The 26,111-nt window shown below is 38.1% G+C and overlaps 1 protein-coding gene across 1 annotated transcript in view; it reads left to right on the forward strand.

Annotated features, from left to right (window-relative positions):
- KPNA1 (karyopherin subunit alpha 1) overlaps window positions 1-26,111 on the forward strand; it is a 55,758-nt gene that overhangs the window by 21,957 nt on the left and 7,690 nt on the right. Inside the window, exons 7-13 of the mRNA XM_015631187.3 lie at window positions 5,958-6,046; window positions 7,326-7,425; window positions 7,983-8,146; window positions 9,180-9,258; window positions 11,450-11,575; window positions 24,247-24,374; window positions 25,100-25,278. Of these exons, the coding sequence (XP_015486673.1) occupies window positions 5,958-6,046; window positions 7,326-7,425; window positions 7,983-8,146; window positions 9,180-9,258; window positions 11,450-11,575; window positions 24,247-24,374; window positions 25,100-25,278 (865 nt within the window). The remainder of the gene's footprint in view (window positions 1-5,957; window positions 6,047-7,325; window positions 7,426-7,982; window positions 8,147-9,179; window positions 9,259-11,449; window positions 11,576-24,246; window positions 24,375-25,099; window positions 25,279-26,111) is intronic.

The following is a 26,111-nucleotide window of genomic DNA, read 5'->3' on the forward strand; positions in this document are numbered from 1 at the left end:
TTGGTTGTCATTACTGGAAAATATTCTTACATGCAGTTCAGGTGCTGCTAAATCCACAATCTCTCTCTTGCTAGTTATCTCAAGGTACCAGTTACAAATTGCTCCGTAGTGAGCTGTGCTGGAGAAGGAAAATGTACCACAAAGACAAAGCATTACCTACACTGTTTCATAGTGGGTTTCTGTGCTGCAGCTCTGGAGATTGCAGCCCTGCTCACATCTGACATGGGGTTTAATGCAGGCCAACATAAGAGGAATTCTGCTTTTTTCCCAACAGTTTAAAAAAGCCCCAAGCACTTCACCATAGTACCGTCTGTAACAAAAATTAGAAACATATAAGCACTGAGAAGTTAGCTCTTGTACTTGTGTATTACAGGATAGCAGTAGTACACAATTGCATAGTATTTTTCCAGATGACTCTTATCTCATTCAGTATATGCACAGATTGTTGCCCTGGTAACAGATGAGTGGGTAGTAAAGGAGGCTTTTATTTGTCACACTGTGACCCTGTTTGTTAAAGTTGGAACAAATTACAGTGCATGGAGGAGAATGGGGAAGAAATTCTTACAATTAAGCTGATTGTAGGTTTGTGAGAAAAACGTTTCTACTGCTTAGTGTATGATGCAGGATGATTTTCTTCTCTCAGTTTTCAGTAAGTGGATACATATTCTGAGATTTTTAAATGCTCAAGGTAAAATATTTATTTTTCATTTTGTAGTTGAGGACAACTCAGCAGTGATTTTATAGCTAGGGCCTGTGTTTTGAGCAGGTCTGATCCTGGAGTTCTCAAGTTGGATTTCTGAAACTGGGTGATACTTGGCTACAATTTTCTCCTGAAATGATCACCCTAATTATGTCTCACTGTAGTACTGTGAAGATTATTATTTGCAAGCAGCTGCATTTGCAACAAATTACAAAAATACAGGAAAATACAGAAAATATAATGATGTGTTCAGGGCAGAGGGGCCAGAAGCTAACCCTATAATAATATAGTAAAAGATGAAGAAAGAAGTTTTATTGAAGGCTGTGTTTAGGAAGTCATTCTTTGTTCTAATTGGGATGGCAATTCTGTAGAAGGAAATGTTAGATGATAACATTATTTTTAATATATAGCATAAATAAAAAATATGTATAATATCTTTCTTATTGGCTAGTCATTATCCACTGTTTTTGTTTTACAGTAAGTCAGTTTAAAGATTTACATGTTTATTTTGTCTTTTATTTCTAACTTCCCTTAGCAGTGGCTCAGTAACAGATATCAGTGTACTTTATTTTCTGATCACAATGTTCCCACCATGTATTTTTCGTATTTATAAGCCAGTTTTAATTTTACACTTTTTTCCTTTGCTTATGTTAGTTTATGAGTCTAGTGAAGATTCTAAATCACCTGCTTTATAGAAGTCTGTGAGGGAATCTTTATAGCTGTGTTTAATAAGTGACATGTATGTTAATGAAATGATACCTTACATTCTTTTACAAGATCTGTTTTCTATTAAGCTATGCAGGCCTCATTTAATTAGCTGACCATCCTTTAACTTTCATTACTTGCATTGTGTATCAGTCTTTCTCTGTGGTCAGTGGTCAAAACATTTAGCATAGATTTTCCCATCAAAGAAATTGGATTTATCATAAAATCTACATCTGCATTATTTATGAAAAATACTTTGGCTACATCTCCCTGCCTCTCCCCATTTCTGTTTTTGGTGTACTGATTTTTAGGTTTAGTCAGTGGCATATATCCTAGCCCTTTTCCACTTACCATGTTTTTTTTTCTTCAAAAAGACATTTAGAAATTTTGATCTGTGTGCCTGAAATTATTTATATTGAAGGACTCCATCAAAGCCCTTTAGACATGCTTAAGGTTATGTTGCTTCTGCAGTGTCTCAGCTGCAGCTGTTTCCTGACTTCCCCTGCTGTGGTACTTGAAACCCAGATGTCAGCTTGGGATTTCCTTGATGAACATTGAATTTCCTTCAGTACCCATGCAAAGCATTGTGTTGCCTGTTGAAGAGGATTGGGATTGTCTCACAGTGACAGATACGTGTCATTGTGCTCTGCTGGACAGCCAGTGGCATGAGCATCCCCAGCTGCCCTGTTCCCCTTGGGGAAAGTTTGCATTTTCAGCTGAGGCAACCAGTATGTTTCTCCCTCAGTATTTTTCCATTTCTAGTTTTATTGCTATTCCTTTTGGTAACCATCACGTGCTTGGCAGAGCTGACCTGTGAGTCTGGTGTCCAGGTTCTGTTTGGCTTTTACATCAGCAGTCCTATTAGCAATCTCTTGGTAATCAAAATCAGGACAAACAGTCAAAGTGTGAGGATGTGCTACTTTCTCTGTTTGTCAGATGGGATGTGAGAAGAAGGAGCTGTAACCACCCTAGCCACAGAAGGAAAGATGTTTTCTGAGTTAGGACATAATAGCAGTCGTTTCCTAGGAATATGTCCTTCTGGTGTCCTTCCTTGTATTCACTTAGCCAATCACACTTGTATGCAAGCTAATCTTCACCATCTTCATCTCAGCATTGCATCCTTTTCCCAAGTCAGCATCCAAATGCTGAGAAAGTGTTGTTTGTAATATTTTCTGTCCACTGAGAGACGAACTCTGAACACTGTTGGTGATTGGCTTAAGCACTTAGTTTAAATATCCAAAGAAATGGTGGCTGAGAATCTTCAGAATCCAGGGGAAAATAGGGAGTTGTCAAAAAGCACATAGATTATTTACAGAAGGCACCATATGGTTCAGCAGTACTATGCAAGACTTGCACTTTATTTTTACTGACTCCCAAAGTTGTCCAGCACTGCAGGAAAAAACACTGGAGTTCAGTGACAAGTAAAATAAATTGAAGCTTTGCAACAAACCCTACTCCACTGTTAGCAATAAGTGGAAATTTGTACAAGTGTACAGAAGTAGGTGCTATCAATTAACAAGGCAACATTCACACTTTCAGTTTCTACCTAAGATGTGGGTTAAAAAATCATGCTGCAAATCTTAATATTAATGTCATCTTTAAGTTGGAATTTAGATAGTAGAAGGTTTTGAAATAGATTTTTTTTTAGTCAAATATTTTTCCGATTGAATAAGTTGTAAAATTTAATGGAATTAAATATGCTTTTACTTCTGCAACTATCCATGGATGAACATGAAAACATTTGAGTTGTGTAGAATGAAGCTAAAGCCAAAATATTGTGGCAAGTATTTGCATCTTGAGGAGTGGACAAAAGAAGAAATGAAAATCATTGAACATTTTTCAGACAAACAAACCCTTAAGAAACTTGTCGTTGTTCATGTGTTTGTGGAAACAATGACAGAGCTTTGCATTTATGGCAGTGTTTGATGAGAAGAGTTTAAATGAGCATAACATACGTTCCTTACTTACCTAAAGAGCTGAAGTAATTCCCTAAGGGAAGAAATTTTCCTTATTAAATGAAACATTGCATATTTTTCTAAAGGTATTTCAATTAATTGGCATCTTGTGTCCTATCAGTCATTAGCATCACAAGGATTTCTTGTCATGTCTTCTCTTACCAGGTCCTCTGATACCAGACTACTCAGCCAGACTTTCCTTGCCTTAAAAAAAATGAAGAATGGGAAAGCAGAGGTGGTATTTGACTTCTCTGGTTAGATGTGAGACCATTTGAGTCACATCTTTTTGATGTGAGATTTGCTGTTGCAAAACCAGTCAGTCATCCAGGGTCAGAATGGATTCTTGGATTAAGTGATTATCACTCTTGTCAGCCTTAAAAATAGATATTGCTATAATGGCAGAAACAAAGACCACAGACAAATGAAATACGGCTTCCTTGTTTTTTCACCTGTGTAAGGGTATCCAGGCAAGGGGACTGTGTCTTTGTACAAAATTACTCACATCTTCAGTGAAAGAGAGTTATTCCAAATTCTAACTTTTTCCTCCCCTTAAAGTATTTTCAGAAGATTCACAGTTTTTTTTAGAGCTGTCTGAAATCTTTGGTTCTTTCCTCAGGCTTCTCCTTGCTGAAGAAATGCAAATATTGGGGTGAGCAACAGATGTGGCTCCTTAAAGTTATGATATGAGTTTTGCAGGAGGTGGTTTATGTTCTGTCTCTCAAGCTGAAGTTTTCTGGTAGCTGTCTTCTGTGCCTTGAGTCCAAGAGGCTGCCAGACCCAAAGTTACACTTTTTTAGGCAAACTGTTGTCACAACAGTTGTAAAAAGAATAAGAATTAGAATGAAAAATGAAAATCAGTTTTGGGAAAACATTGCATAATATTAATGGCTGTGCTGTTTCAGTTCAGTATAGTCTCGTGCCCTGCCTCTTGACTGTGGCTGACAGCAGAAGCCTGGAAAACAGTAGAAAACAAAACAAGCTAATCCTTCCCCAGAACAGTCGCCTACTCTCTTCACAACTTGCTGTTTAATGGCTCTGATCCTATGCTGTTGTTGCTAGTACTGGTACAGAAGAGGAGTCTTTTTATTTTGTATCTAGCAAGTTGACATATTGTATATACTTCTGGTTTTAGCTGTATTCATTTTGCAGGGTTTGCTAGTGCCTTCGGGCCTCTGGAGTGCTTGGAGCCTTCTTTTTTAAAGTAGCATCTTTTTGCCACCATTTAAAAACATGTTACGGGAGAAACGTAATGTATTAAAGTAATTGATGCCACATTGAAAGTGAATATATATGTTTATTTCAGGTTATCCAGACATTTCCAGCAGGTAAAAAATTTGGCAATTCTGTTAGTTTTTTTAGAGGAGCATTTTATTTCACATAGATATACAGAGAGGGAAGAATATGTTTATTTTGTGTGAGGACCTTGCTTTGTTCAATTGGAGAAATAATTATGCACTAGAACTCGTTTTACTGCAGCTAAATACATAGCCTTCAACTGAAGAGAAATTTGGGAAGGACATTCAGCTGCTATCTATGACAAATAGGATTGCTTTTGTCCTCTGCATGTAGAATTGGACGTAATTCCAGTGGTTGTGTAGATATATGTGTCTGTAAAGCCAAAAGCCAGATAAGCCAACCAAATAAGCAGATATGTGTATCTATTTGATATGATGCTTAGTCTTCTGCTAACTTGAAGTAAATAGCAAATGTGAACTTCTTAAGTTTTCTTGTGTGACAAAATATTGTAATTTGCATGGAATTCATAAAATTGCTTTTATACTTGATGTAGACTATTTATACTTTCTAAAGTTACAGCTCTTACGCTGGTGGAAAGTGATATAAAAACACAATTTGGCCCAAATGCATAAATAAAAACCAATGAAATCTTTTATTCTCATCATATTACAGAAGATGGATTTCATGCTGCTTTAATTCTGGTATCTTTGATCTTCTCAAAGTGAAGTTAGGGGTAGTACTGATATCCAGTTCCTTACATTTTGCCATACATATGACTTAATCAGCAACACTGGTTCTGTCTCATACAGTTTTATTTTAAAGAATATATGCCCAGGCCCATCTAAACCCTTTGATTCTGAATATTGATTTCTCTTGAACATAGATTCTCATTTTTATCTATGACTGTGTAAAATGCATGCTTTTATGGCTTCATAGTAAATACTAATATGGGCTGTTCCACACAAACTTTTTTGGGTAGATAAAGACTTGCTTGACCTGTGCTACAAACATCTGGTTTTAAATTAGCTGTGAACAAGAAGCATAGAATTAGAATGTTCCTAAGCCTGTGGAGGTGAGCTCGTCTCTTACATTGTGGACAGAGCAAGGGTATGTCTGCCTGCACAATCTTTGGAGACATACATGTTTGCTGTTATGGTGTTCTTCTTAGATCTCCATAAATACTCCTGAATCATATAATGAGCTTGAGTGTATACATGTAATATGCAACCAGAATGCATTCCCCTTCTGTACGTTGTCCAGGATCTAACAGTGAGAACAGATTATCTCTCAACTCTAATACATATCTTTAACTGGTGGAATTTTGAGAATAAAAGCAATTATTATTCTGTTTGTCATTGCAGGCAGTATGGGCTCTTGGCAACATTGCTGGAGACAGCACTATGTGCAGAGACTATGTTTTGGACTGTAATATCTTGCCCCCTTTATTGCAGTAAGTGTGTTTTAATAAGTTTTCCACAATTTTGCTTGAGTACCTGATAAGACTGAAATTTGGGTTTTGCCTTGAATAATAATAATAATAATAATCATACTGTTTGCTTTTATTGTGGACTGAACAGAGTTTTTAAAGGGGAGTCCTGAACTACTTTTTTAATGAAGCTAAAATGGAAACATGTTTTAGAAGCAGTTAAGCTGGAACTATTTTATTCTACAGTGTGGGTGGATGTCTGGGCTTATTTTAGAGTCACAGAATAATTTAAGTTGAAAGGTACCTTTGGAGGTCATCTAGTTAAAGCCTTTCTTCATAGCAGGTGAGATCAGATTAGATTGCTCAACTACTTAACCAGTCAAATTTGGAACATCAAAAGTAGATTCCGTAACTACCTGTTGCAGTATTTGACCATGGCATGGTGAAGCACAGTGTTCTGATACCTAATCAGAATTTTCTGTTTTACCTCATGATGGTGTCTCTTGTCCTGTCACTGTGCAGCTTTGAGAGGGATTCCTGTTTTCTGTATCCATCTGTTAAAATGTTGTTGGCAGCAGTTGTATCTCTCACAGCATCTCCTTCTAAGGCTGAACAAATCCAGGTCACTGACGTCCCATTGCGTGTCATTTCTCTAGCCTGCTAATTATCTTGATGGTCCTCTGCTTAAGGAGCATATTATTGCTGAAACAGTGACACCATCTTGTGTTGTCATGTCCAAATGACAATTACTCAGTCTCTGTCCTTTGCAGACTCTGCAGCAGGGGAATTCTCCCGTACTCTCATAAAGACATTGGTACAGTGGGAGATGGCTATGAGAAAAAAAGAAGCTGAATTGTTACACTTGTGGGAAAATTAGCTCTTGCTTTTCCGCATTTTCCTAGGCCAAAGTGGGACTCATAATCTGAGACTGACATAAAAATACAGTTTGACTGTGGAAGCACTCTTCAAAACTACCTGCATGTTCTCCTCCTTAGAGTAATTTTGTTACAATTCCTGCACCTTTTTGACCGTTAAACTGCCACCTCAATATCTAAGCATTTGAATGAAATTTATTGTGATGTTTACTGTTCTTGTTAGGATACTACATTCCTGTATCTAGCATGTGTGTTAGTAGACATCAAGGATGATTTTCTTTAGGATGTATTTTTATAGAAAAATAACTATCATATTTTGCCCTGGTGTATGTTAAAAAGTTAGATTTAATGGCTCACACAGTTAATGGGGTTAGCTTGCTTTGATTTTTTAAAAGCAAGAGTTGGAATGTTTTGTTGGTTTGTTTTAGATTGCTTTCAAAACAGAATCGTCTCACTATGACCCGAAATGCTGTATGGGCTCTGTCCAACCTCTGCAGAGGGAAAAATCCTCCTCCTGATTTTGCCAAGGTAACAGATGCTTGAAAGAAAAGGTGTTGTGAAGTGATTATGGCCAAATTATTAGTTTCAGGTGGTGAAACTTAAACTAAACAGAATGTTTTCAGAGAAATTCTGAAATATTTGATGGGCTTCTTTTACAGAAGAAATATTTTGTTTAGTCCTTTGGGCAGACATTCACAACCACTGTTTTAACATGGCTGCCTCGTAACTTTTTGTTGCTGTTTGTGTCCTGGAGATGACTGTCCCATAGCAGAACATAACTCTGCACATCTTGGCTGCTGTAGAGCTGCACAGGGCACATCTTAGTGGACAAGTCTGAGTTTCATTGGCAGATGTTGTTCTGTAGAGGCTGAAAAGTTGCTGTGGTGCTTTTCTGGAGACGTACTTCTCCATGCTTATACAGCTACAGTCCTGCACAGAAGTGCTAGCTAGGTCTGAAGTTTTCTGAGTATTGAATCTTAAGATGCCAGTGCCTAATCCAGTAATGACATATGAAATTAGCTGACATAGCTTAATAGATCTTCTGGCCCTTTTAATTGTATGTATCTCCTTTTAATGTCTTACAGGTTTCACCTTGTCTTAGTGTGCTTTCCTGGCTGCTCTTTGTCAATGATACCGATGTATTAGCTGATGCCTGCTGGGCTTTGTCCTATTTGTCTGATGGCCCCAATGATAAAATCCAGGCTGTGATTGATGCAGGAGTCTGCAGAAGACTTGTGGAACTGCTGATGTAAGAAATGCGTTGCAATCAAGCATCATTCTTTTCCCTGACATCAAGATTACAACAATAAGGAGTTTAATTAAATAGGTCTTGAGATGTTGTAATTTCTGAAGAACAAGATTTGAGTTTTAATTTTACCTGTCTGTTCAGTGTTCTCTATTTGTCACGTGTAACAAAAGCAGTGGAACTTTACTTCTACTAGTTTTGCTGTTTCTTATGAGATTTTTTTCCTGCACCTAAGAGCTACATTTTTGTAAAATCCACAATATACATTGGAATTTTCCTTGTCACTGAAATCCATATTATAGTTACCTGACAAGGAAATTACCTAAAGTATATCAAAGATAAGAATATAAGAAATAGTTCAATTTACTAGAATTGACAGTACCAGGGTCTTGAAATAGAAATAATTTCCTCAACTCTTAGTGTAGAAGAGTACCTGCACACTTTGGTTAGTAAAGTGTAGCTGTGAGAGTTGGGGTTACAGAGACTGGCCTTGTTCAGAGCCATTGCTTCAGATCCAAGGTCAGGACACGGACCATTCAGTGGCCTAAGAACAAGGAATAATGGTTTTCAGTGATGTAAATAAAAAGACTATTAAGGCCTCTAACATTAGAACAATTGTGATGCTGGATTAATGAATAGAACATACTGGCTCTAAGTAGCTTTTTATAAAGAAGCGTTTTCATTTGAGAAAAAATTTCCTTACTTCACCTTTCCTATTCCAGTTCTGATTTAACAATGATGATGGAGGGATGCATGTGATGATGGAAGATGGTCAAACAGGATTTGATGGGTTAAATAAAAGTACTCTGTAGTACTTTTATTCTTTGAATATTTTATTTTTATACTGCTGAATGATATTTAAAGGTCTAAATATTTAGAAATCCTAGAAAGGCTTACCATTAGTTTAAAATCAGAGTGTTTATTTAGATTTATCAGGGATGTTTTCCCCTGGCTGATAGATATTCCTTCCTTGAGAACGTGAAGCTGGAGATGCTTTGGAAAGGTTAATACTTATATTTTTCTTTATCAATTTTAGGCACAATGACTACAAAGTTGTATCTCCTGCCTTACGAGCTGTGGGAAACATTGTTACAGGAGATGATATCCAGACCCAGGTATGGATTAACTTCCTCTTGTGTTGTACTGCAGTTCATCTTTCTGTTAACCTGTTTCTGGTAACCTGTTCACAAGCACCTCCTCTTGTTCCTTTTGAAGTCTGTAAGTGAAGTTTGATGACACTAATTCCTTCAAAATGTGGTGGTTTTCAGTTTTTCTGTTCAGCCCTGAACTGGTGATGGTTCTTAGGTAGCTGTGTCTGGGATGTGTGGGCAGCTGTGCAATACTCCTGAAGGGTGGCATGTTTTTGTTTATTTAAAGCAGGTCTACCTCTTAGGCTGAATTTTATGCTGGGTGATGTATACTGGTAGTGCCATCGAAGGCCTGTCACATTCAGTGCTGTTGCAAATCTGTGATGAAAATAAGTCATATGTATGATGAAAAACAAGTGTCTGGATGTATTTTGGGTGGTGTGTAGTTGTGTCTGGGCATTTGTTTGGAGAAGCATTGGTAGGAGGCAGTGACTCCCACCACTATATTGGAATTAAACTGGAATTAAACAGGAAACCTGGTGCTTCAGAGGCACTATGTTGTCACTGGGATGCTTCTGTAGCTCTGTCCCTCTGGGACCGGAGCTAAAAATGAGTACCAGGGCACTGTTTCAATATCCTAGGAGGAAGATAACATGATTTTTTTTTGGTTGTTACAATGTTTTGTGTAGCTGAATTGCAGAGGCATTGTATTTTTCTCAATGGCATTTGTTTCGCAGATCAGTAATAAGGAAAGATTGAGGTGTGATTTCATAATTTCGTTAAAGGTAAAACCACAAGGGATCACTAATTCACATGCAATGCAGGTTATTAAATACTGCATAAATCTTAGATTTTAATAAAAAATAGTTTAAACTTTTTTGTTGTGCATGATTTTTTTCTGAGGAGCATACCATGAACTTTCCTAAAATTCTAGAGAACTGTACAGGTAGGATAGTTTGGCAGTCCTGCCAGCAGATTGTGCTGTATGTTAAAAAGTGATACAGGATGCACGTAAAAATCAGTAATTAGAAGGAAGAGCCCAGCTTTGAGAGCTGATACATTTCTGAATAGGAAAGCAACATACAAGACAGTTCTTCAAGAACTTCTCTGTAAAACCTTGGGGCACAGACTTGCTTTCACTTTTTCTCTCATTTTCAGCTATTAAAAATTGCCAATGCTTGAACATGGCTAAAAACATAGACAGTATGGATGAAGAAAAAAAAATTGTCCCAGCACACACCTGATAAAATCCTGAACCATAATCTTTATTTTTTTTTTTAATCTTAGCAGGGACTACAAAGATTTTAAGAATATGGAGCGTGGGGGGGGATGCAAACAAGGGAATTAAATCTTCAGATTCCAGATCAGAAGTCATGACCATGATTCAGCTTGACTAGAGTATTTCTTGTAAAATTCTGTACCACACTGTTCTTTCCCAGATGTCTGCTTTTGCCACACGAGGCAAAATGACTGCGCTTCTTGGTATACTCTCCCAATTTTTGGCTGCATTGTTACAAGTTAGAATTGAATTAAACAGAAAAGATAGTTCATTTTTCATTTTTTGAATCTTGTTATGCCCTTTTAGAGGTTCAAAAAGTCCTTCACTGTCACACATGACATAATCAAGGGTGCTGTCTTGTAATATCCAATTCTGGGGCATTTTCTGTTGTACTTTGGTCATTTAGGAAATGGAAATTTTGCTGCAGTTTTTCTGCACTGTAAAATTGCAGAGTTTTTGCAATTTTTGTAATTTTTTTAAATAAGAATTGTCCATTCCTAATGTCGCTGGATATAACACTGGTCACAGCCTGCACCACAGTGCCAGCAGATGTGGAAAACAGAAGTAGTTGGCACTTACAGTTTTAAAAAATACAGGAAAATAGCATAATTTTATTTTTGTTTGGTCATAATGTACTTAGTATCTTCTTGTTTTCAGATCACACTGAAATCATTAAAGCGTAATCTCTTAGCTGAAAGATATGATAGTTTTGCTCTTTAGTTTTTCTGCAAACATTTATTTCTTAATTCTTGCTGTTTTGTTTTTGGTTTTTTTTTGATTGTTTGGTTTTGTTTGTTGGGGTTTTTTGTGTATCTTTAGTGATCATCTAATGGGAAATGCTTTTTATATTTTCAAGACATGGTACTCCTTGTTCCTGTGATTCTTTATCCTAAATTTCTTCTAAGATGTGTTTTGTTTTGTTTTTCCTGTTGTATTCAGGTAATTCTGAATTGTTCAGCCCTGCAGAGTTTGCTGCACTTGCTAAGCAGCCCGAAAGAATCTATCAAAAAGGAAGCATGCTGGACAATATCTAATATAACTGCTGGAAACAAAGCCCAGATCCAGGTAACCTTTTCAGCTCTGATCAGTAATCTTTGTCTCACTGACTAGAGGAACACAGATGGTTTTTTTTGCATAAAGTGCATATGTGTGTGTATGCACTGTTGCAGATATATAATTACATACAAGAAGCATATTACCGTGTGTAATTAGAATATTGCAATGGCTGTTTCAATTTTAATCATCTCCAAATTCAGTTAATTGAATATTCTAATCCTGTACACGTTACAAGGGGGGGACGACAGTCATGGTAGAAAATGCCAAAACGTGTCTAAGCTCAAGAAAATTTTGTCTTAAATAATTTGCTTTGTGCTTTTGACAATCACTAAGATACAGAAATTCTCAAGTATGAAACGAATAGCCTACAAACTTTGAGAATCAAATAATTTCCCATATTTTTTGGTTTCACCATCAGTCACAGGCATACATTTGAAAGTACTTTATTTCTTTTTATATTTTCTTATAATTCCTTTTATAATTTTCATAAATGGGCCTTATAATGCCCCATCCTAGGCACGTGTGCTTAGCCAGATCTAAATCTGCTGTGTATAAAACTGATCAGTAATGGAGGCTATCTAACATGTTGTCCTGGGATTTGCCCTTTCTGATTACACTAAATGTTGTAATCCCTTCATATTAAGTGGTAGCACACAGTAGCAAATGAGTCCCACTCCCTTATGTTAGTCATTACAATTAGGCTCCAAAAGATCAAATCATTGCTCTGAGTCTGGACTGAGTGTCAGCCATCAGGAAGAATTCCCAGGATTTGTCTCCAGGTGGTAAAAATGAGAAATGGAACATCTTTTCCCCAGAGAAAAGTCTTTGGTTAGATGAAGAAGAAGCAGCAGGTCATTATATTTTGTTTTCCCTGAATATGGAGTTTTGTTCAAGAATAGCTGTACTTGAGAATTTTTTGTCTTTCAGGGATGTGGTTTGGCCTGGTGGGATGTCAAGTGTCCCCCAAAGCTGCTCTGTGACTCTTAGCTGATCAGGGGAGAGAGAATACAAGGAAGTTTCATCACTTGAGGTTAGGGACAGGGAGAGGTCATTCACTGATTATGGTCACGGGCAAAACCAGAGTCAACTTGAGAAATGAATAGAATTTATTACCAATCAAAATTGGAGCGGGATAATGAGAAGTAAAACTAATCTTAAAAGCTCCTTTCCCCCACCCTTCTCTCCTTTCTGGACTTAACTTTATCCCTGATTCTTTTCCTCTTCTCCTTGGCAATGCAGAATACAATCACTTCATCACAGATTGTTTCTGCTGCTGCTTCCTCCTCAGGGAGAGAAGTCCTTCACCTTCTCCAGCATGGGGTCCCTCCCATGAGAGACAGTCCTTCAGAAACAGGCTGCTCCAGCATGGGTCCCCTCTGGGGTCACCAGTCCCACCAGCACACCTGCTCCAGTGTGGGCTTCTCTCTCCATGGGGCCACAGGTCCTGCCAGGACTCTGCTCCAGTGTGGGCTTCCCATGAGGTCACAGACTCCATCAGGCATCCACATCCTCTGAGGTCCTCCATGGGCTGCAGGTGGATCTCTGCTCACCCATGGACCTCCTTGGGCTGCAGGAGGGTGTCCTGCCTCACCATGGTCTGCACCACGGGGCTGCAGGGGAATCTGTGCTCTGGCACCTGGAGCACCTCCTGCCCTTCCTTCTGCACTGACCTTGGTGTCTGCAGGGCTGTTCTACCACATATCCTCAATCCTTTCTCTGGCTGCAATTACTTCTGCCCAATATATTTTTCCCCCTCTTAAATGAGTTATCACAGAGCTGCTATCACCATTGCTGATGGGCTGAGCCTTGGCCAGTTGCAGGTCCATCTTGGAGCCAGCTGGCATTGGCTTTGTCAGACTGGAAGCTTCCTACAGAAGCCAGTCCTGTAGCTCCCCCCACTGCTGCCAAAACCTTGCCATGCAAACCCAATACAAAGAACATTTCCTCATTCCTTCTCTTTTGCAGAAGTGTTGGAAAAAGAAATTGTAGTGAATATAGAATCATGCAGGTTTGGTTTAGAAGGAACCTTAAAAATCATCTAGTTCCAGTACCCCTGCTATGGCCAGAGATGCCATTCACTAGGTCAGGTTGCCCATAGCCCCATCCAACCTGGCCCTGAAATCAGGCTTTATCTCATAAATATAAGTGTTTCTATCAAGGCACTTGAATAACAGTCTTACATAAATTGAATTTAGTTCTGAGGCTACGTTTTTCAATTCTTTTCTCTCTCACTGGATACATAAAGCATTTTCAGAGATAGCAGAGGATGCATGAAAGTCTGTCTGGACACATTTATTCTTTGAGGAATGGCAATAAATGTCAGAAATATTAGACTCTGGAAAAATTTGTCTCACTCATTAGTTACCTGGAAGAAACAATGTTCACACATGACGTGCCTCTTAATATATTGGCAAAAGTAGCCAAGGCTTACTTGTTGCTTCTGTTTTCCTTGGAAGGCAGTCTGATTGCTGCTCTTTCAATGATGACCCTGCATTATTCATTCTGTATGATGAGAATTAGTATAAGGTGGTTAAGCCTCTTCACCTATGGGGTGGAATTACTTCTCTTTTTGCAGAAAACTTTCGTAAGACTATGAAAAGGCTGCATATTCTTCCTGGAACTAAGTGTATTATACCCTTTGCAGGTGACACTTGGAATTTTTTTTGGTTTATATTCTCCCTTACAAAGAACATTCAGCTGCTGAAGGGGCATCAAAAAGCTTTAATACCTTCAATAAGAGCTTCATCTCAGAAAGCACAGGAAATAAAGTAATACCTTTGTGAATGATACTTCAGTCTTTGCTAAGATACCTGAAATTCCTGAAAATGAGAGTGAGTGCTCATTTAACATTCAGAGATCCTTATGTTAGGAAATGAGTAGGCAAAACCCAAAATCTTACGAAGGTAGAAAGCTCTTTAGGTCCTTCTTGCTTGATGCAAAGATGTGACTAAGATTGAAGTGGGACTGTGAGGGAAGGAACCCCCTACAGTGGCATTTGCTCTGGCTTTCTCAGTCAAGATTGTTTTTACCACTGGAGGTCATGTTTTTTGTCAGATACAGAGGACGATATGGTTACTCAATCTAACCTTGGTACAGCTCCAAGAATTTTGATTCTGCCTTTATTGTGGTTTATGTGTTAATCTGTGGATTAGGTGGATTTCTAACAAAAAGTGCTGTGTAAAATCAGCAACTGTACCACTTTTTTTTCCCCCCCACATCAGCAACTGTAATTGCTGTGCAAGTAGCAGAATAGAAAAGGTAGTTATTGCTTCTTGTACCAAGGTAAAAATGTTTTTGCCTTTGAGTTTTTTGCAGTCTTTTTTTGCTCTTTATCCCTTTAACAACCACCTTTGAAAAACAGTATTTTCTCTCTAGAAGGGTATTTCTGCTTTTTCTGGAAAGTCTAAGAGTATTTTCTGAGCAACAGTCCAACCTAATACATTGTCTTAAGTTAGTATTGTTTCTCAAGTCTGTTGGGTGGTTGCTTCAGGATGTGTAATTGTATAGGGATGTTTCAAACTTAAGAGCTTTAAAAAGCCAAATACCTGTACAACTCATTCCATATAGACATACCAGAAGTGACAATGGAAAGTAGTTTGTTGTTAGAGCATTTTTTCACAACTTTGGGACCTCTATTTTCATATTCTTGATCTACTGAAGATGCAGTTATGAAGAGTCCTAGAGGTAACTTGAATTCTAGTGCACCAGAAGCTATTTCAGTAGTGTATTAATTTCTGTAACTTCTTTGTAAGTATTCACTGTACCACATTGTCCTGTTTTCAAATGAAGGAGTAGGTGGCTGTCCTTGTTTGCACAGTACTCTTACACCTGGTATTCACTACTCAGGCTCAAGTGAGGCTTTAGCTGAAGAGTCTTATCTGTATCTCTGGTAATCCTTGGTATTCTAAACTGTTATCACATCTTTATTTGAAAATGAGTAAGGATAAAATAACCTTTCCTTTGTGAAAACAGAATTTGCCTAATCTAACTGAAAAAGAAAATTTAGTTTATGCATGTGTGTGTTTAGCAGTTTTTAAGAGTTGTGAGTTGTATTTTATCACAGATCAACTGCCTTTCTATTGAGAACAGATTAGAATTGCATGGTGATTTGAAAAGGTGAGGTCAGAAGGGAGAGGGAAATGAATGCTATGAGCCATTAGTATTGTATCTTCATTTCTAACAGTGACTCCTCAAAAGTACAAAAAAAGCCCTTTAACTCTGCATAGAAAAGTATTTGTGATTATGTGCATAGAAGCTCTCTTTCTCAGGAGTTTTGTATCAAGAAGAAAACAGTGTCAAACTAATTACCAGAATACATATGGATTTAAAAGAATCTAGCTTAAAAGTAGCTGCCTTAGGATATATCACAGACAAGGTTGGAAGTGTGTTGATGTGTTATGCACGTCCAGGGAGAAAGAATGTAAGAAGCATCTTCTCAAAAGTGAAAGCTGTATTTCATTTAAGAGTCCCCTGGGCCTCATTCAGTATAATTCATCTGCCTTCAAACTCCAAGCACGCACTTGCTTTGTAGTGAAAAAATGACTGCCCTGAGTGCATACCCAGTTTAATCTATACTGACAGTTAGAAAAATTAAATTAAAAAGCAGTGTTTCCGATTGTGAACAGCATATAACTATCCTGGTAGTTGACATACAGCAAATTGTGTCCATCATGAGGCCTTGATTTTTGGAACTGCAGAAAATGGCTCATTAATGAAAGTTGTGGAGTGAAGCACAATGGAAAATGCTTACAACATGCTTGATTGGAGAACTCAAAGTCAGTGTTTCTTGAAAGTAAAATTGGCAATTGCAGGTGTGATTGCAGAGTGATTACCTTGTGTTGAAAGGAAAGTCTCATTGCAGATGTGTAACAAGTTCCAGAAAGACCCTTGATTCTTTAGTTTCTAGTCTCAAACTAGAGAATATTGTGTGAGACACAAGGTGTGATGAAACATCTATTCAGCTTCAGATGAGTCTGCATTTCTTAGAAAAGACCTTTGAGGTATTACTTCAGACAACTCCTGTTTAATGGCAAAATCATTGTAAACATTTGAACTGAATAGCTTTAAAAAAAAAAAGGTATTTCTGAAGCTGGAAAATGCTGTTTGGTGAAATGTTTCTTAAAGGTGGTCATATACTAAAATTGAGAATAAAAGTGTAGTCTGTTTTTAATCTCTGTGATGATAAAGGATAATTCACATCTGGGATAAATACTTGATTTAATTTAAGTTCATGGAGGGGAACCTGTTTCATCTGTGAGTTGAGGTTCTTTTCTCTTTTTCTTTCTCTACATTAATTTCGCTTTGTGATGAATTAAAACATTACTTCCTGAGATCTGGTCTTCCTTACAGAAGGAATTCTAAGATACTAGATGCTGCTCTAAATTAAATTATTTATTTTCCTAAATTAAGTTACTTGTTTTCCTTTCTTCCCAGTCCCTCTAAATGGCTCAATAGTTGCTACTAGAAGTCATAAACTGGAGCAGATCTGTTCCACTCTCTGATGTTTACTGGATTTTGAACATGCACAATTTTTAACCAGAAATCAGAAAAGAACTATTTCAGTACCTGATAATTTTTTTCCACGTCTCCTGGCATAGTAACCCACATTTTTGCAAGTTAGTAGCTGATCTAACTAGTGGATTGTTGCTTCAGAACAGTTGGGATGTTGAAATTCTATGGAACTTTGGGTAGTGCTCAAGCCATAGTCTAGCAATCACTTCGGCACACCAAGAAGACACTAAAAAATGTTGATGGATCTAATAGGCATTTTACCTAACCAGCATTAACAGACAGAACTATATTTAGTGTTGTCTAAGATTGCATTGGGTTACACTCCTCCATCCACCCACTGTAAAGTATAGAAATATGCAGTCAGAGGGAAGGACTTTTTTATTCATCTCCACTTTCATACTGCCTACGATGCTGTTTGGTAGCACACTCCAGAGGCTTTCACTGCCATTTCTAGAAGATAAGGCAGCAGCCTATCGCTATTAGATTTGCTCTCTGACACAATCAAGTAAACTCTTTGTAGTGTTAAGGCAATGTAAATTAACGTGTGTGAAATGTGTGAAAATGTGTGCTGAACTTTCTTCAGTGGCTCTTACTAAAGCACAGCAGGTTTGGGTTTTTTCCCTCACCAAGGGTGGAAGTGAAAGCCTTTCAGAGTGTGTTATCAACAGTGCCTAGGCAACAGAAAAGAGTGGTGGAATACAGCAGTCTTTCCCCTCTGTATTTCTGTGCTTTCAAGGTTTGGGGTGGATGTGTATATCCTGATGCAGTCGTGATTGTCACTAAGTATAGTTTTTGTTTGTTAATTTCCTAGTTTGTATACAGCTTTGCTGTACTTCAGTGGATAGCTTCCCCAGTCAGGGAGAAGGGGAGCTACATCTTCCTGGGAGTCAGAAGGAGAACTGCACAACTGAAGCTTAATCCTGACTGTCGACCCTTCTGAAGGGTATGAAAGGCTATCACATACCTCAGAAAATGTTCTGTGTCTTAACTTCGCAACCCGTTGAAAAGCTATGGAGGGCAGTACATCAGACACAATCTTCCATGTCTGACAGTGAAGACATCATAGGAATTCTCTGCTCTTGACAGGTTAAGAAACTTCTCACTTCTTTTCTAACGTACCTTAAATTTTCACAAGAACACCTGGAAGTCCGAGTATGGGTAGGCATGGTAGCAACAGGATCTGTGCCGTATATTTCCTCCTCTAGAGTTTCTTAAGCTTGCAGAAGAGTGACATGGGCAAATGTAGCAAATGATACATTGCGTGTCAGTTTTAAAAACTCTGGAATGAAATGCATTTTTACAAAATGTGGTGAAAGTTACAAGCTCAAAGTTGTCAGAGTCTCTTCTGCAAAAGGACCGCTGGGGGCCACTCCAAAAGTAGTGCTGGGAACATGGAGAGGGAATTACATGATTCACACAGAGCTGTGGTTTATATAGACATCAAATTACCTTAAATAGAAAGTGTGTCTGGTTTATGTCATAGTTTGCGTAAGTAACCCAAGAATCTTAACATGCTGTTTGTGGTAGTAGAACTTTAAAAAGTATATCCATTAAGAGCAAAATACGGCATTGCTGACAAGGTCATATTAGTTTGCAGACTAGTGAAAGTCAAAGATTAATCCCTTTCAGGTTTAACTTTATGTTCAAGTACAAAATCTCTTTTCAGGCTTCTGCAAACCTTATACCACATTAAGGGGAGCAGAGCTAGTATACTTTTAATTTCTTTATTCTGGCTGAAAACCACAGCAGTCAGTGGTGTGTTACTGCCTTTGGGAGGTTGGTTGGTCTGTTTGGTTTAGTTTTTTCTCTCTTTGTTTTTTTTAAGATTGACCAACCCTAAAAGCAGGAGAGAGCTGAACAAGGTGCTGCTCATTATACTGCAGGTTCTTCCTGATGACATATAACAACATATATATATATCCATTAACAGCCTTGTGTAAACTGGCTAGAAGTTTGCTTTGTACACAGTTTGGAGGGTATAGGCTTAAGTGTCGTGTCAACAACATAACGGTTCATTAGAACTGAGATCTGAAGTGCTTCCTTTCTGGCTCTAGGAAGGCAGTGTTCTTTGTACCCATGCCATAGTGTTTCAGAAGTAGTTTCAGCTTACAAATATTTATTATGTTATTTATAAAGTGCAGTTGTAAAATGAATAAACAAGGTAACTGGAAAAGAAGTCACTGAGAAGCCACTATGAACTAAAATTTCCAGCCAGGAGGGGGAGATCATAGCAGTAAGGTTGTATTTGCAGCTGCCAATTGTATGGTGACTGTAATTTTGGTTTGTTAAGGGTAATGAGAGAGCTTGCAGGAGCAGGGAAAAAGTCACAGTCTAAGACTTGTTTGCTTTCACATTTATGTGATGTGATGAATGATATGTAGACATGTGGTGCAGTATGTGCACACTAAATGTGTGTGTGTGTTTGCATATCACAAGTGATTTAGGTATGGGAACCCAAAGAGGGAGAAACAAGTTCTCACAGGGTCTTGATGAGCTCAAAAATATGGATTTAATATACTATGGCTGAACACCTCCCTAACATATTTGACTACAACATATTTAGATTAAACATCCATGCAGGTGCAATGATACTTAGAAAATTAGTTTTTGTAATCTAGCTTCACTCTTTAAAAATTCAATACTGTGAAGTGAAGAAGTTTGATTAAAATAAGACACGTAGAGTGTTTCCAAGGGACAGGCAACCCTTCTAGAGGACTATACCACAGGGATACCAACTGTTAAAAAAACCACCCCAAACCAAAACAACATAAACACCCCAAACCAAACATAGAAAAGTTGACATTTTAGAAGTGAGGGCCAGGTTTGATGAGGTACTGAGCATTACAAATTAAATTTGAAAATTAATATTTCAATTAAATTTCCATTTCAGTTAAAATTGAGTTAAAATAAAATTTTGATTTTCTGAAAGACTTGTAATTGCAACTCAAGATGGGGTTCAGTTTCAGCAAATACCACTGGATGCAGTTGGGCAAAAACTTCAGTGTTAGTTTAATGTATTAAAGAATGGGCTTTGGGTTACCTATTGTACAAAAAAGACATTTCTAATGTATTTTGTAGATAGCACCTAGGTGCCTAGTAGTAGCAGCCTAAAACCTTTTTATTTCTTTCATGTTTTTCAAGTTCTTGTTGAACTGAAATACCTTGGATCTGTTCTTTTTGTTTGAAAGCTATGCTCATCTTGAGCATAGCTTTCAAACTACACTTCTTTGGACTTCAGCACACTTCATGTCAGGCACACACAGTATAAAAAAGTAAAGTAATTTGAATTAAGCCAATCTAAATCCTTAGAAATTTTAAGTGCCTCATCCTGCTACAGTTCTTTAGGGTTTTGCTCTGCCCAAGGTTTGCTTTTCTTTTAAAAAAAACAAAAAAACCCAAAAAATACCCAAAACCCCACAAAAAACCAAACAAAAAACCCCACAAAACCCCAACCAAACAAAATCAAATTCTGTTTTAGTATTTACTATTTCATCACTTAAAAGAAGTTTACCTGAAAGGGAGACATGACCTGTTTCCACAGTAACTGTTGTTCCCACATAAAATACCATAGAGATGGGAATCCTTAGGCATTCTAGTGTGCTTTCAAGAGTAACTGCTGTGGGCAGGCTGCAAGTCATAGGGTGTAAATAATAGATGCTGCCTAGCACTTACTCTGTATTGCTATTTATTGTTTCCGCCCCTGCTGAGTTTAACTAGACTTTTGAAATCTAGTGAAGATATTAAGGTTAAAGCAGACCATTTTCTGACCTAGTTAGTGTATTTTTTTTTTTTCTTAAATCTGAGCTCTGGGAGTTCCAACTGTTAGAAGAGTGCTAGTGGAAAAGCTTGGCTGTATTTTAGAAGGATAGTTGAGAACCTTTCACTAAGACTCATGCAAGGGTGAGGTGGCAACGCTTATGTTGCCTGTCAGGCACTAGAAAACATAAAAATACACTGACTGCTTATCATCTCTCTTGAGTCAGTGTCTTTCAGAGAAGTGCCTTATGAGAGGCTGTGATTCATTGTGGTGCTTTAACCTGTTCTGCTTGGGTAAAGGTAGCCAACTTCATTGTAGAGCAGAAACAAAGCAAGGTCCCCATAATCTTTTTATACAGTAGAAGTAGGAGTACTCAGCCGAGAGATGTACGATCTGGATTTTGGTTCTTTCTGAGGAGGTTTAAATGTGTATTTCTCCACTCTTAAGAGTAATTTTACTCACTGAACTGAAGAGAGTAATTTTACTCACTGAACTGAAGCATCCAAGCACTGAAGCAAAGAGTTCAAAACTGATTAAGCCAGAAGAAAACCAGTAACTATCTTTTGTGTTTCTCCCACTTAATTGCCCTCCTGTTGCTAGTTCCCTTTATTCTGGTATTGGCCTACTATTTTACAAGTGTTAAGTTGAAACATTTTAAGGTAACATTTTCTTTTGGCAGTAAGAAGACTGGAGTGTTAGTTACTGCCTGTCAGGTAAGGTGTGCTGATTTAGTTGCACGCTATCGTGTAACATACTCTAATTTTAGTACTTATTATAGAAGTTAGTTTAAGAAGACACTTCCTAAGAAAATGAATCTCCTGTTAAAGGATTTTTTTGGGGAGAGGATTTAAGAAGTGATAATGAGATTTTTTTTTTACTTGTTTTTTGCCACAATAATAAAATCCTTATGCCCTCAAATATCCCTATTCTAGATCCGTATCAGGATCTTCAGTAGGCAGTGCTTGACGTCCTGTAACACATTGTTCTTCTCAGGGCTTCTACCTGAATGACACCATTGTATAGAATTCTCTGGACTCACATAAAGCAAAGTGTAGACTGACAAGTCCCCTTTCTCCTCTCCATCTGATGAGCACTGAAGTTCACTGGTGAAAACATGCTCTCATTCTAGGTGCACAGTCACAGATATCTCAAGTTACCAGTGTGGGCTCTTTGCTCAGCTGCTGTCCATGGCTGCATCAGGAGCTCTCTTAATTCCCCATGCTTTGGTTCTACTCACGGGCTGGTTCAGCCTGATCCTCAATGGCAAACAGATGCACACGTTTGTCTTGGGCATCTCCATGCTTGCAGACCCACTGAATATCAGCACAAACCCTCTGTCCATGCCTGGATCCTGGGCCTCCCAGTCAGTTTGCCAGCAATCTAAGTACACTGTGATCTTCCACAGCCACCACAACTTTTGGGGATAACATAAATTCCCCCACCATACATAGCAGGTGCCCAGGCATATGGGTCCTGTGACACGCAGACCCATTGCAGCTGAGGTGCTGGCACCTTCATTAAACTTTGCTCCAGTCCCTCTAGTAGCTGGCATCCAGGCACATGGGGCCCTATGGGCTGTGATCTTGCTCTGGTGGTTGATGCTGAGACTTTCACCTGCTCCAGTTGCAGGGGCCCTTTCATCCAAGGCCTGATACCAGTTGCTGACCCCAGATTCATGTTTCATGGGGCCCGATTTCATGGCCTTTTGAGCTGCTGAGACACCTGCCCACCCACTCTAGCTGCTGGTCCCACAGACACAAGGGGCTCTCCTGAGGTCTGGCCCAATTCCTGGCCCAAAGGGAGTTGTGCTTGGTTGCTGGCACCTAATCCTTACAGTGTTCAGGTGGGATAGAGAGAATGGTAAAATAGTTAAGAAAAGGTCTGTTGTTAAGTTTTGCACACTTGTACTTGTCCCTGTCATCAGTTGCAAAGTCTAGGCTGTCTCTCTGCCGGTAGTTTCTTAATGACCTATTAATTAGTGACTGGAAGCTTTTCTTCTTTCTGATTGTTTCCTTATCCCTGGTCTATCAGGTTTGTGCCACTGTGTGTTTTATTTATTACTTTCCTGTTATTTGTATTTGCCTTTGAGCTGGAAAGGTCTTTTATCTGATAGCCTTAATGAAGCAGACCCCCTCTCATGTTCCACATACCCTTACAGTGATAATTTCATAAATTAATTGGCGGTTTTTGCAGTAAAATATGTGAGGGGGTAAAATGCTTCTCTTTTTAAGATACTTTATTTTATCTTCTTCTATTTTTAAAAATAGCTGGCTCCTGTTTGACCTATCACTTTCAGCAGTCATGCTCTAAAATTTCAGTTAAGAATACTTCTTCAAATATTCTTAGCAATGTACAAATGTAATACAACATAGCATGAAGGAAGTAATAGTTTTTCTTGAGGACCCCAGATTGCTGTATCAAGTGTGGATTCTTTGACATAGGAGACAGTCAGTGTTCGTGGGCCTGTTGGTACAACTGATAGGCTGTATGGATTTACGAAGCAGAGGCAGTGTGCTTCCACACAAACAGGAAGGATAAAAGAAATATCAAACAATTGTTTTATTTTTACCAGGTTAGCTATTCACACTGTGAATTGACTGTAGCTTTTTACTATATGCAATCTGTTTTCTTCTACAGAGCTCTGTGAAAAAGATCTTTCTGGCTTTCTTTGGATTTCCCGTTGTTATTTCTGTGATGATTTATACCTGTAAAGCGCTAGATTAAAAAAGTAATCCCAAGATCTTTCTTGTTTGAAGGATCCTTTTCAAAGTGTTTCAAATCCTTGTCATAGGTGTGCAACAAAACTGGTTAAATTTTTGTCTTATTGCAAAAGGCTGTTTTCAAGAAGGAGTTACCAGAAACCTAAAGTTGCTGCCCAAGTACTCATTTGGCTTCTATCACTTTGTTGAGCTAAGCAGAGAACTGGTACTGCCAAACATCAGAGCTTTGTCTTTTCACCAGGTGGTTGTTTGTTTTGAGTTGTTCTTACATGAACAACTTTGCTCTGTTATCTCGCCCGCTGGAAATGTATTATGGCACACAGGCCTATGAAGTTTAGGGGATCTTAATGACTTAGTGGCTTACTGACTTAATAGCTGACGGGTTTACTGCCTGGAAAAATAATGGGAAGTATGGCATTCTTTTGCTGTCAGGGTATGATTAAGTAACTCATTAGATATGGCAGTCATTTGAGTCTGAATATGTTTTGAATTAATTTAAAATAAGACCAGACCACAGCAATAACTGAGGTTTCGAGTGTAAAGCTGAAAACTGATTTATCAGTTTTGATGTTTGATAAAGTGATATTTCATTGTTTAATGTGTTATTCTAGGTGTGAACATTAACTAACTTGGGGACAAAGAAGGTATTTCTAATTTTTATTATGACCCTGCCATGTCATTTGTTTTTGCAGACGGTCATAGATGCCCATATCTTCCCAGCTCTTATAAATATTTTGCAAACGGCTGAGTTTCGGACAAGGAAGGAAGCTGCTTGGGCAATCACAAATGCAACATCAGGAGGCTCTGCCGAACAGATCAAGTATGAAATAGTTTAAATCTTTCAATGCAAGAGTGTTGGTGTTTGTGCAAAAAAACAAACTATCAGCCTAGAAACTGAAAATGCTTCCAGTATGCTTTCAGTGCTGTATCTAGAGAGACCGTGTCCTTGTTATGAATGAGCCTTTCATTCCTTCACGGAGAAATCATGAAAGTATTTCAGCTGTAATACTTAGTTACATAATTGAACCATTTGTCTTATTTGAAAAAATTTAAATGCAGCTTTTAAACCAACTTCTGAGGGGTGTAAAGTATAACAGTGCAGTAATAGTCTGGAGAGGAATAGCTCAGCCCCTGACTAAATCACGTGCATTGTTTCTCCTGTTTACCTTATACCAGTACATTATGCTTATATGCAGTTTTGTATAAAATTAAAAAAGAGATTTTACAAGCATGTTAAATTAATATAATTGCCCTTTATAGAAAATATTTATAAGTTACCATTACAGAAATATAGATTATGGTACAAAAACCAAATTATTATTTCATAACTATATAGAGAGAGTGAGTCAGAGAAAGGGTTATATAATTATTTTCATTGTTTCAGCAGAATTGACTAGATAGAGACAGTTGTCTGTAATTTTTCTAGTCAAGTTGATACTTTTTCTGATTGTTTTGATTTGCTTGACGTTCATACTAAGTGCTTAAATGGCTACACAAATCATAATTTTGCAGACAATTTACTGGGTTCCATGTGATGTTTTTCAGGTATTTAGTAGAATTGGGATGTATCAAACCACTCTGCGACCTCCTTACAGTAATGGACTCAAAGATTGTGCAAGTAGCATTGAATGGGCTGGAGAACATCCTGAGGCTTGGAGAGCAGGAGTCCAAACGCAGCGGCAGTGGCATTAATCCTTACTGCGCTCTTATTGAAGAAGCATATGGTATGAGCAAAACACCTGGGGAAATCTGGGGATACAGAAATGGTCACACACCCATTGGAGTCTCAGCAGGCCCAATTAATTCTGTTAATTATCTTATCACTGTTACTGAAAATAACCTGTTCTTTAATAAGTCTCCAGAGTCCTCATCTTCTGCATGATCTTTGTCTGTGTATAGATTGGAGACAGAACATGCAGATCATCTTTTCTTGATTCATACAGAGTAAAAGATGTTAACGAGAAAACCACTACAATTCCCAGTGGTAGAGATTTACTAGAATGGCTAACATTTGGCTTTCATTATAGCATCATTCCTTGCTGTATTATTTTTCTTTGTATCTGACTTCAAGGCTTGAGTTTGGCCATGTGCTTAATGCCTGCCCAAAAACTGGTTGCCCAGGTTTAACTGCATTGTATACATATATATTATACAGGTTAGGAAGAGGAGTCACCATCCTTGGAAGTTTGGAACACTTGTCCAGACACATCAGATCTAATCTGGTGTTGGTTAGTACTGCTGGGATGGGCTGAAGGTTGGACTAGATGATTATCAGAAGTCTATTTCAGCTTACACATAGGTGATTCTGTAGTTACAGTCCTCCTAAAGAAAGCACTGTGAACACACTTTTAGGAAACATGGTCCTAAAAGTCTTTTCAAAAGAAGTCTCTGAGTTAGAGGCTTTGTCCTTACCCATTCAAGCTTGTTAATTTAATTTTTGAGTAAGAGGGTTAAGGCAAACAGAAAGTACAAAGCACATAACACATTTACAGAGATCTCTGTAGTTCAAACTGTCTTTACTTGGTGCTGGAGAGTACAAGTTGGATATAGGTCTTGA

This window comes from Parus major, chromosome 1, assembly GCF_001522545.3.
Source record: "Parus major isolate Abel chromosome 1, Parus_major1.1, whole genome shotgun sequence".
Classification (NCBI taxonomy): Eukaryota; Metazoa; Chordata; class Aves; order Passeriformes; family Paridae; genus Parus; species Parus major.